The following is a 13,312-nucleotide window of genomic DNA, read 5'->3' on the forward strand; positions in this document are numbered from 1 at the left end:
TTAATGGTCTTAAAATAACAGAGGGTAGATTTAGACCAGGCATGGTGAATAGATGTTTTACAATGAGTGTGTGAAACACAGGAACACGATGCCTAGAGGGTGATGGATGCTCCATACCTGGGAACAGAGCTCTGAGCTACCTGATCTAGTTCAAGATGTCCCAGCACACTGAATGGGGCTTGGACTAGATTAGCTTTAAAGGTCCCTTCCAACCCAAATTATTCTATGATTCTATGAAATACGACACTCAAGTATCTAACTTCCTTGTAACTGCAGAAAAGCCAGGTATTTGCAGAATTTGATCCATCACCTAATAACTACGGATACTTGCTCAAGACTTCAAAAGTGCCCATGGGGCTAAATGAGATCCACAGGGCATAATATTACAATGACAAAACCTAAACTAATGTAAATTGTTGTTATAGTGCTGAGGTCTCAGCTTATGCTAACTCCTGATTCACATCATTAACTTCACACATCGTAAGTAATTTGAATCACTGAACACAGTGGCTACCTCCAGACTTGCTTTCAGCCATAAATCCCCAATCAGAAACTCACAGAAAGTTTGTGCTGCTGCACAGAGGCCTCTGCCATGCATATTTGTTTAGCAAGCCAGGAACACGAAAAAGGATAAAATTCAAGACCATGCTAGTGTAGGTTTTACCGAGAACTCCGCTAGATATTGTATGGACATAGTAGGTATGTTTTGAGGAAAGGCATGTTCAATTACAGGCCCTTACCAGTAACCCTTGTGAGGAAACTACACTGACAAAATTGGCACCAAAGTGGCCAAAAGATGCTTCTGTGAGAGTTCCCAGAGTACGTGGAGCAATAGCTAGCAATGTCACACAGGATGCCTCATCTGAGAACAGCTGGATCACTGTACTCCTGCTCCTGGCATAAGAGAAGCCAAGGACAAGGTCAACAGTATGGCACATCACCAGAGCTGTGAGCGGAAAACACATCACAGTTCAGCTGCACACAACTTCTAATGCAAATACAGGACACAATACCGTGCACAAAAAAAGAAAAAAAAACCCCAACCCTGTCTTTTACAGGCATAGAAGTACAATTGAATGTGGTTTACACAAACCAAGGGAAAAAGAGACAGAGACCCTTTGAAATCAGAAACAATACTGAAAATATACTGGCAAGAAATCATTTTCCGATAAAAATACATAAACCCATTCATATTCCTCTTAGTTTGCTTACAATAAACAAGACGGCATGCAAAATAATGAACAATTATTAAAAGAATGAACAACTGAAAATTTGAACTTACATATGACGTAATAATCTTTGTTCTTCTGAAATTCAAGGCCCCAGAGGTTAGGACTGAACTCTTGAAACTTGATGGTAAACTTAACATCTTGATCTGGCTTGGCACAGTTAAGTAGAGGTGTATTGTCCTTTTTAATAGCACAGCTATCTGCTTGGTCTTTATCAACCATGTAGACCTTATAATATTCATATTGGCCAATAGTTTTAGAGTCCACCTTTGGGCATATAATATCCAGTTTGTCTCCTATTTGTGGATATAGTACCAATCCTTGTCCAGGAAGGAATCTAAAAGGGAGGGAAAAAAAAAGGGGATGGGGGAAGAGAAGAAGAGATAAAATTTGAGATACTTAATAAAACTGCTTGCAGAAAAGTAGCAACTGCAGTGAACAGACAGGAATGAACAGTTTCCAAAATCAAAATGACAGACTGAGCAAACCAAATCTTAATAGCTTGGGCTTAATTCAATATCAACAAGATGTTTGTTTAGATCTTGGAAATTATAGATCAATTGACTCTTTTAGTCCTTATCCCAGTTTTGGGCACACTAGCAGATTTTACTTCCCTCTCCGGCAGGCAGTGCTGTTTCTTGCACTGCATTTAGCCATGCAGAGCAGCTAATACAATACCTGGTGACCTATGATTCTGTTTTTCTGTTTTGCTAATATTTCTACTATTCTTGCACATATTTTGCTAATATTGGACATGGGAGAATGACAAAAATAATCTTTCAACCCTTTGAACAGCCATGTCAGACAGGAAATAAATGTAAGACTTCTACAATAAATTAACATGCTGATAAATATTATGCCTACAGATCTCTGCAATTGACAGAGACCTACCTGATCCATGGATCACACGTGCTTCTGGGGAAAAAAATCTTATATCCAGGACAGTGTGACCCTTCCACTACAATGATGTATTTCTCTTCACAAATTCCACCATTACTGTCATTATTTTAGCTCTTTTTTGATTTTTTTTTTTGTGCTAGTAGTTAAAGACAGGTGTGTTATTTTTCTTAGTATGGGAAGACTTCTTACACAAACTGGCAGCAAGCTTTAATATTTGCAGTTAGACATAGTATTTTGTCTTTCCTACTCATATTACTTAACAGGCAAACAGGGACCCCTCTTCATGGAAGAAAAATATAAATAATTACTTATAGTATTGATTCACATACAAAATGAGGAGTCATGTTCTCACAAGGACAAAAGCCACAGCAAGTTTGTTTGTTTCTCTCTCCATTAAGACATATTTGTTTCAATTAAGGCCAAGAAGTGCATGTTTTAGAACAACAGCCAGAAACACAACCAATGTACTCGAATGCACAGACCTAAAAGACTTTCTTGCCTCTTTTTCCTGCCTGCCAGCATTTTCCAAAGATCTTCCTTAATGGAGAATCGGCCTGAAAAACCAAGTGAAACAATTCCTGTCTAATGAACACCCTTCTCCAAGTGCTAATATTTAAACAGCACACGTAGTAAATGTAGCTTATTCACAGGCAGCCTTCCTGGAAACTTTAAATTAGAGTAACAAGGCCCACACAGAACAAAGCTGTAGGCGTCGGTGTCCTCCAACCTCTGGCTGGGCGAAAGGAGCCACCAGCATGAAGTACTGGTAGGGGAGAATCCACTAAATTAAAGGACGATGCAACACCCCAAATTTTGAATCCATCATTTACAACTGCTTGCTCCACACAATTCAAGTTTATGATCTGTGCTAATTGAGTAGGATTATTTTCACTCAAAAAGCCAGTGTAAGAATTATATTTGTTATGAAGCAGCACGTAGCAGGACAAAGACATGTAATTACAGATTTAGGGAACTAGAACAATGAAATGTTATGGCAAGAAAAGCGACTGTTGATGTATAAATCACTGCGCTCTTTTGTGCTGTGCAGTGTAATTTCCAGACTGCAGAAACTGGGCTTGGCCACGGCTGTTCAAACTGAGACTGAAGTGGAGATGGAGCAAAGCTGCGCCTCCTCCTCCAGTCTTCAGACACGCCAAAGGAATGCAGCAACTATCACCTCTGGGAAGTTGAAATGGAAAGGTGGGAATGCATCCTTGGAGTTAGCAGCCTGGTGAAGGACAACCAGATGTGCGTGTAGATATGGCACCTAGGGAAGTGGTTTAGTGATGAACACAGCAGTGCTGGGTTAACAGCTGGACTTGATGCTCTTACAGGTCTATTCCAATCTAAACAATTGTATGATCCTATGACTGAGGGAGAGGTCAGCTCTGCAAGGGTAACAAGAAAAGGCAGAAGGGAGAAGGATCCCAGCCAGCAAATCAGCAAATCTTCTCAAGGGAGAAGCATGTACTCTGATTTTGGCTTTCCTTGGGAATCAACTCTGACCAGGCAAAAGCAAAGGGACAGAGTTTCCAAGCCAACCTGCGTCTAAGCCAACTTTACCACCTTGTCTGACCACAGCCAGACTTTTAACTTTGCTCCTGAGCAGTGCTGCTGTATCAGGAAGATGACAATCACTCATAATCCCCCATCTGCATCCCAGGATAAACGCTGGTCACTGTACAATCCCACTGCTGCAAATACTTCGTCTTACCAGCAATTCTTCTTCACATAACTGGACTGTGTAATAAGAAAAGGTAAGATTTCAAAGGACTGAATCTTTGGTTGTAAGTTAACAAAGTTAGATTCCCATACATAACAAATATGAAATTCTTAAGGTTAGATAAATGTACCTGTCCATCATTATCAATAATATAACCTAAAATCTGCCCTGAGAAACAAAATACACTGATTCTAATTTAAAATTTTGCATACATACATATAACAGCCACAGTATATGTTCTCCATGCAAACTCTGAGCACAAACAGGATGGGTTGAGAGATGGTATGCCTGGCAATCCTCAGAAATATCTACAGGAAAGAGGGCACACTTGTGAGCCCTAGTTTCAGACAGGAATTGTCCCATAAAAGGTAGAGGACAGAACTGTCCCCAACAGAGAGTTAAAACTACATTTTACAAGCACTTTAAATGAATGCACTTGTTAGACTTTATGGCAGGGAATATTGTTGCTATGACTCTGAAGACTGTACAGTATTAGAACTAAAGTCAGTAAATCTCCTTCTACTTGAGTGTCTGAACTTGTAGGATCTAACGCTGATGGGATTAGGGAAGAAAAAAGGCTTAAAATTCAAGGATTAATCTGAGAACTTGATTGTATTGAAATTTTTCCACACTTTGCAGTTTTGATCATGACCTTTGCTATGAGAGATATTTTTCCAATTTACTTTCCTTATTTTCTTACAACAACAAAGCCCAAATATGGATGGAGTTAATGAAAGTTTCACCTCATGCATTTCAGTTCAACTACAAAACTTACAGTGGCTGATTAGTCGTAGGCATGATTATTATCCCTGCATTTGTGTAATACTTTTGCTACTGTACTTTTTATAAAGACTTTAAATAAATCATTTGCTGGGTACTAAGCATTTTCTGAAGCTATTTATGAAATGTCAGGAGGATTAAGACTACTGTTTTATGATCCTATTTTTGAAGACCTTCTATTCGAAAAAAAAAAAAGAAAAAAAAAAGAAATGACAATGTACATTCAGCCTTGGTGGAGGTTAAAAAAAAAAATCAGGATTAATCATGAGTCTTCATTTCTGCAAGTGTTGATGTTGCCTTAAGTATTCCAAAGTACCATCAAGACTGATGATGATGAACAGTGTCTATAAAAATTAAGTTAACAAAATGGCTTTAAAAGTCTCATCGAAATGTGCCTTCAACTAATTAGAAAGCTTGTTTTTTTCCTCCACCAAAACAGAGATATAATAAAGATGAAGCAAGTTGTTTCCAGAGTCCTGTGACTGATCTTGTGGAGGCTGTTGCTCAAATGGTGGCCTGGGACAGAGACATGCTCTCCAAGTAGTAAGGACAGTCAGCACTGGAACCATTGCTTTCTATAAAAACCCCTTCTAACTTTCTGCATTTCAGCCCTAAGAATGATCTACTGCAAAACTTAAATACTTAAATACCAACACAGGTCTTTGTACCCCAACAGAAACGTAAGAAAAAAGCTTATAGCAAGCTTCCCAACTCATTTCTGTCAGCAGTCAGATACAGAGAGACTCTTGGAGCATTTGAAAAATCCTGCTCACAATAAATAATCCTGCTGCCTGCTGTGAGAAAGCACAGGAAAGTATATTAAGTACCATATAAGCTGTATGATGAAATTCATGCACTTTCTGTCTGGCACTTTTCGATACAGATGGCATTTTTACTGTCAGCCCAAAACTGGTGCATTGTGGGCGACATTTGACATCTGTGCAAAAGCCCATGGATGTGAATCCCTCCCACATGTCCAACTAGTAATGCAGCTCATCAAATAACAACAACTTGCAGAGTTCCGAAACCTTTTTTAAAATAATTGTTGTACTTGACCAAAAAGTCACATGACACACAAACAGAAATCAGGAACAGAGTAGCTCATTCCCTGCTCACACCAATGCCTCAATGATTTTATCTACCACACTTATTTTAAGTCTCAGCAGCAGTTCCTGGCACTAATGCAACCTTACTTGTCAAGGTCCTCAATAAGTTAAATTTGATTGTGAAATTTTATATTTAAAAAGTACGTTAGTATCCAAAGAATTTCTTAAGAATCTACTTATTGTTTAGAGAAATTTAGCACATTCAAGCATATTAAATTACAAAGGAATTTTGCTTAATGATAACCACTTAAGCCTGCCTAACCTCATCATAGCAAATTCTCAAAAAAAAAGTAGAACTTAACCTGCCCACATTCTCCTTCACTGACAATATTCTATCATTTCTTAGTCTGCAGAAATTTCTGCAATTGTAAAACTATCAACAGAACAAATTCTTGGAGAAATAAATTCTTAAGAGATTTTGTTAATAGTGATGCAACCAAGAATTTTGTCAGGGTTTTTCTAACTTGCGCAACTATACACATGCATATATGTACATATACTATGAATATATATGCACACTTAGCTTTAACTATATTCTAGTAATTATAAAATAAATATGATTTTATAAAGTGTGTTAGTACTTGATCCAAGGCTTGTATATTTAACTGGAGAGGCAGTGCCAAATTTCTGTGCTTTAATAACTTAGTCAAACTAATTGGTGTAGGCAGTTAGCTTTCAATTATTGTCACAAAAATAATCCTAAAAATGTGAACAATCAAGACGCTTCTTAAAATGCAGCCTGAAACCTACTGTTGGGGAATCCTACCCACTTAACTTTATGAAGTTTTAACTACGAGCCTGAATATAAAGTTATTAATTGAAAAGTTTATTAAGGAAATATCATGAATACTAATAACACAGTGTGTTAGTCCGTTACTTATAAAACTGCAAACTGAAACAGAATACAGAATTACATTCCATGTACAAGTCCTTACTGTCTAAAAAGAGTGGTTATTAAGTAGTATATATATTAATCATCTGACTTTTGAGAAAATAACAACATCCATATTTCAAATATCACTATGTCCACAGGAGAAATATTTAAGCAAGGCAGAAGTCCTACCAGCTTGGTGCAAAGCAAATAGAAGTTTCAGGAAAAGGCTAGTGATTTCAGTGAAGTAGCAGAAAAGGTTTCCCGATTCCCAAAAACACTGCACTGCATGAAATCCAAAAACAAAGACCACAGCTCTCTGCAAAAGCCCTAGACAAAGCTTTCACATTTTTGTCTTATTCAATACCATGTACAAAAATATGCATGTGCACATAAGGTATACACCTGGCTGTAAATGCTTTTTGTGCAGAAACAGTGACTTTTATAAGACTCATCTCACTCCAGTTTAAACAGATTAAGTGAACATTAATTCAATGAGAACACGATCAGTAACTGCTGTGGACAGACAGAAAAACAAACTTCATCTTTTTTTGATGAAGTGGAGTCTGTCTCAAAATATATATGTAATTTTATGAGGAAAATGCACTATGCTTCCACAAAATCTTTGCAAGAAAAAATACCACAGTATGACACAACAAGATGACAGACTGGCTTTATACACAGACTAACAAATGAAACTTTGAGAGTAAAAAAACTATAGCATTTCATATTATTAAAATTCTTTTAAGTGAGTTTTGGAAGCTAGTTTTCTTTACCAGTGCAGTCTTATTAAATCATTTTAATACTACAGGAAAGCTTTACACAACATGCTACACAGGGATGTTTTTAAATTTAAATAAAATTGAAAAAGTTTAATCTGCTAACCTTTATTTATATGTAACATTTTTCCACAGAGTTAATGAAATAATTTATGCAAGGAATGGTTGCTGGCATTAATGGGACTTGAAGGCTAGAAACTAAAAGGAATTCAAACAAATAAATAAACAAATATATTCACGCTCATCCCTTAAGATCTTTAATGGCAAGTACCACATTATACAAAGCCAAATTATAAAATATTATAACATGAATTGGTAAAGCAGCAAGTCCTGTATTTCTCACTTCTACTCTAAGGGAAAAACCTATGTTCAGGCTCCCCTGAAATAAACCTGCAGTAAGTGCCTAAATGCTTTGAAGCAGTTCCCTGAAACCATAGCTGATCTCCACCCTAGGATTTGGGGTACCTCATTTCCTCATTCTCCCTCACCTCTAAAGGAGCCATTCTTTCAGAAAAATGCTTGCAGTGCACTGAAAAGGGGAATGGTAAATAATTTATGTTGTTTTAATCATAATCCTGGACACAACTTGTCAGTGGTGCCACCATTTCATGTGCCACAAGTAGCCATGCAAATGGGCACTGTTCTTGGTGCCTTTTCCTGGACCTGTTCTTACTGGCATTGGTTTCAGGATTTCCATTGACTTCAGTAGGGCAAAATGATGCCGTATGCTTGCAAGTAAATTCTTAATAACCTACACAAGAATGATTCTGTAGCATTATTATGTTTTCTTAAAATTTTTAGTGGACAGGGAATTAGGAACATGTATGAAATTTTAGGCATTTAATTTATCCTTTCATTGCATTACCTCCAGCAAAATACTAGAGGAAAGCATGTAAAATACAACAAGGGATTTCTAATACGTGTAAAGCAAGGATGGGTTTAGAGTGCATATGCTTCTCCACAGAGGAAATATTTTGCATGGACCTGCCCGATTTGACAGTCAAATTGTACCACCACGTCACAATTCTAAAGGCACAGAGCTTCTACTGTACAGAGATACCCACAGACACCATTCGTCTTCAAACACATCAGAAAATGCCCTAGCTGGTCTCCTAGATCTGTCATGAGCTTTTTTCAACAAGTAACTCTTATGACTAGTGCTGTTGCAGAAATACAGACACTTTTTCATTCCACTCAGCTTAGAATCGTCCCAAGTCTAAAGGTGCCTTGCACTTGAGAGAGCACAAACTCTACTGCCAAGACCTGATATTTGGTGAAAGCACACCCCTTTCACCCTTCACCTGCAACCCAGCACCAAGCACATCTTATTGGAGACACTCAAGGAGAAAATCTGTTTCCTTAAGAGCTGTGATGTATGAGGTTACAGATGTGATCTCGTTCTTCATAAAAAGTTAGTAAGCCAAAGCAAATGCTGCAGACTCCCCTCTAAGGCTACCCCAGTCCTGGGTTCCAGCAGAGGTAGGTCACTTTGCAGTCCCTCTCCAGGGAATCATTTCATCTCAGGTTGGAATCATGGCATCTTGCAGTGACCACAAATGCAGGGGCACCGAGAATCCCCTTTCCCCAGCCCACCACGTGGAGCCAAGGCAGCATCCTGCCATCAGCCACCCGGTGTGCAGCTGCCAGAAACGTTCTGCTCTTAGGCAGCATATCTGTTTCAAGGGGGATGTCATCTCTGCCTGCGAGGTGGTTCAGTTTTGCTGGCAAGTTGCCCTTTCCCTCGCTGCTTTGGCTCTTACAGAAAAAAGAAAAAAAAAACTCATATAACTAAAATCTTCAAACCAACTTCTGTTTTACCCCTCCACCCCCATTAAATCCAGAGTACAAAAATGAATGCTTGTTTTCCCCATGTAAAAGTCAGTGATGTTTTTCCCTGCCTTAGAAAACTTCTGAGAGAAAACACTTACTTGTTTTTTCCTGTGCAATGGGTTTTTGCACAAGAATATGAAGCCTGGCTCAGAACATTTACCACAAGGTTAAGGCCTGAAATATTGCAAAGATATACAATTCAACCTTTTACTAAATCTAAAGATTTTTTTCAAAATAATATAGATTTTATATTCCGTTTTCATATATGACCTCCACATAAGGCACTATTAATAGCAATTAACTTTTTGTATTATATGCAGAAAGCCATTACTGCTCTGCTTAAAGTACTTAAAGCACTAGAGAATTCTGATCCATTTACTAAATCAATTCCTGTTACCACAAAAGAACCACTAATGTGCTTCATGACAGTCTTTTAAGTAAGGAGCAAAAAAAAAAAAACCGATGAGTATGACCAATGTTCTATTTTCAAGTGTATTATATTAACATTTCATCAGCATTTACAGAAATATGAACCTCACAACAGTGCTGGACTTATTCAGCTTCAGCAAATGGAATCATTGCACACTTGCTCTCATACAAAAGCATAGAAACACACAGGAACATTCTCCTTCTTATTTAATTTAATTCAATTTAAACAGAAATGTGCTTTCTGTGTAGAGTTTAAAAAATGCAAGTGGCTGCAGAGGAAAGTAGCAGCCAGTCTGTATAAATGGCTTACTCTGAGAAATTTCTGAAAGCAAAAACACTCAGTAGGTGCATTGTAATTAGTTGCTCTTTCTAGTTACCTCTTGACAAATGATGCATGTGGGTCTGGATGAGAGCCCAACTCTTGACCCATGCCACCACTACACACTTTAGTACTTCAAGCAGAAACCCCTAGCCTCAGCATTCTTTTCATTTTGCTTTTTCCAGAAACATGGTGCTAAGTAATGCACAACATGAGAATCAGAGATGATTAGCAAAGCTGGAATTCTTTCAGAAGTGCTTCGTATAGCTACATACTAAATATATCTGAGGAAAGTTTCCTGCCTTTGATTCTTTCCAAATATGTAGCATGTTTCAGGGCTCTGTTCAAGGACAGAAGTACATGGAAATACACACGACAAACACTACTTCCATAACACTTAATGATACACTTTGGCAACATTTTTAAGATTTTTCAAACAGAAGATATTCTTGTGATCATTACTTTAATACGGGCAATTATAAGACTATTGAGAAACGCAAATTTTGCCACAAAAAGTATCCATAAAAATAAACATTTTTTTTTTGGATAGCACTTTACTGCCCCCTTTTGCACTTTAACATTAGAACAGGTTTCATTGTGAACATACATCTGAGGAACGGTGTGAAGATGTGGGGTAAAACGATAGGGCATCATGTTTAGTCAGTAATACACTCTCAGGCACTGCTTTAGGGACATCTTCCAGTTGCCTACACTGCAAACAAATGAAACATCTAGCTTCCATTGTTCTTAATCTTCCATGGGAGAGATCGGTAATGGCTGGTTTAAATTGCTGTCTTCCATTGCAAGCCGAATATTTATGGCCAACTGGAAAAGAGGGGGATATTGCTCATTAACAGCTGTTGTCTCTAGCATAATTTTCTAAAGCAAAGATCATCTGCAACTTGAATTCGGTTTATTCATCAGGATGACAAAGCGCTTTCTAGTCTGAGGCCATGCATATGTTAGCAATGCCTCAACTAAAAGGATGGGTGTATCCTTCAGAACAAAACTACACAAACTGGCAGGCAAGAATATTTCCATGAAAGGTGAAGACAAGAAGCCTAGACATTCAAATACCCTGCAAGCCTAGAGGCATAAACCCGTTCTGCAACTCCACACTGCAATTACAGTCACTACAGAATCAATGTATGTCTGTGTGTGTCCACATAGATCTGCAAAAGGTAATAAATCTATAGTCTAGTGGCCAGTTATTTACAAAATACTAATTCATTATGACAGAGCCAGAGGGGGACCCATCCTGTACCAACCCTCAGCTTCCATTTGAAAAAGTCCATGTGCTGCTGTGTACACTTATATTTAAACTTAATCCATTTTCCTCTGTCATCCTACAATTACAATACAAGTCACAATAATATTAAATTTCAGTGCCTACAGCATTGCACAATTGAACCATTACTGTAATGAAAACTGACTCCCTTTGATATTAACACTGGTGTTTTCTCTCATTTGCTAGCCATGAAATACAGGAAGAGACCAATGTTGTTTTAATTAAAGAATTGTTGCTCAAAATATGCTACTGGGAATATTAAAGTAGTTCTTTGCTCCTATGGCAAAGATAATCAGATATTTATATGGTTTTAATTTTGGGGAAAAAAATAAAAAAGAAAGTAGAATAAAAAAAAAAATCTGTGCCATGAATTCAGCTCAACACAAAACCATTTGCTCTACTTGACTTGTGCTCACAGAGACAAGATGTGCCAAACCCTAGAGATGGCACTTTATTTAAAAGATGCAGAGCAGTAGTTAGCATGGAACAGAAAGTCAAACCAAACCATGTGTGTTTCTTACACAAGTCACTAAAGCCTTTGCTTTCAGAAAGCTAACCAAGAGCAGCTGGCATTTGCCAAAGAACTACTTTTTGAAAAGTGCAAACCAGATTGTTCTATTGCTGTGCTATTCTGTGCTCCTCTCTACTGTTCCTGTTAGAAAAACAAATGTCTTATGTCAGCCACAATATAAGGGTGCCAACCAAAGTTTGCTGTCTTCCTTCTCTTAACTACAGTTTGCTCACACCTGTACAGTCTTGTTTCAAGACACGCTCCAAGCAAAGTCTATAAAAGAGGGCGGGGACTGTCTTGTTAGTTGATGAGACATTAATAATCGGTGATTGTATCTCCAATTCAAAGACAGAATTTCATCTACTTTGTAGTTGTTAGAAAATGTATTATTGCATACCATTTGCCTGAATAAGTAAACACTGGAAGTAGAACAAATTGTTAACTCACAACTTTCAGGAAAAGTTATGCCAAATCAGTAACAGAATTGTATGACAAATAAACCTTTTTGGCAAATCATTTTTATGCCAAGGAGAAAATGTTCTTGAGCATAAATCCAAATGGGAGACCTATAATCAGTCTGCACTTGCATCTTTCCATTAAACCCAGGATTCAGCCACTTGCAAGCACAAAGATCCTATGTCATTACATGAACTATCACCTTTCCCAAGGTTTGACTGATGTGCAGAAGCAGAATAAAACCAGGCGGCCACAGCCACCTTCAAAGCAGTAGTCATGTCTGACCTATGAAGAAGCAGATTTAGGCCCACTGCAACATCTGAGCCCCTGAAATGAAGCTAAACTACACCAGAGTAGTTTAAAAAATCCTGTAAGCATCAAAAATGTGCATTTGACACAACTGACATCCCTGCCCCAGATGGAAGAGTCCACTGGAGGGGTTCAGCAGAAAGCTGGGGATAACAGGAGATCCAGCCACTCCGTTTTAACCCACTGCCCTGCACTCATGAGATATTGCCTTTGGGTCAGCCTTTACTGCAGGGAGGCTCAGCCAGTGCACCCCTCACTAGGCCCTCTCTTGCAGGGGGAAACCTGGGCTTTCAGGTCACTCTCAGTGATCAGTTTGGCATTACACCAAACAGCGAGCTAAAAAAACTCAGCCGAAGCAGGGCTACCTGTGCAGCCAGACTCCAGAGGCACACCTGATAGATCTGCTTGAGCTCCCAGCTGGCACAAGGGACACACTGACTACTGGCAAGCTATATATCTCTTTCCAAATGCAGACAGGGATGTAGCTTCTGACATCATTTTCTGATTTAAAAAAAAGGCAACAAAGCTTTGGAGAGATCTGTATTTGTCCAGCCCCAAAAACCTCTTACACTGGCCTTGGTTCAAGACAGCTCATGCTTAATTCGTCCTGCTTCAGCAAAAATATTCAGCATTCAGCACATGCTCGACATGAGCTTTTCTGAATAAGGACAGTTTCCCAAGTCAGGCTGTAGGAGCACAGTGCAGTGCTGCCTGCCTTGGTGTCACACACTGATCCACAGAATGGAAGACTACAATTCGCTATAAATCTAAGATGTGGCTTT

General features: G+C 38.4%; 1 protein-coding gene across 1 annotated transcript in view; it reads right to left on the reverse strand.

Moving 5' to 3' along the window:
- EFNB2 (ephrin B2) overlaps positions 1 to 13,312 on the reverse strand; it is a 45,343-nt gene that overhangs the window by 21,382 nt on the left and 10,649 nt on the right. Inside the window, exon 2 of the mRNA XM_002198502.7 lies at positions 1,283 to 1,566. Coding sequence (XP_002198538.1) covers positions 1,283 to 1,566 — 284 coding nt within the window. The remainder of the gene's footprint in view (positions 1 to 1,282; positions 1,567 to 13,312) is intronic.

Source organism: Taeniopygia guttata, chromosome 1 (genome assembly GCF_048771995.1).
Source record: "Taeniopygia guttata chromosome 1, bTaeGut7.mat, whole genome shotgun sequence".
NCBI classification, from domain to species: domain Eukaryota; kingdom Metazoa; phylum Chordata; class Aves; order Passeriformes; family Estrildidae; genus Taeniopygia; species Taeniopygia guttata.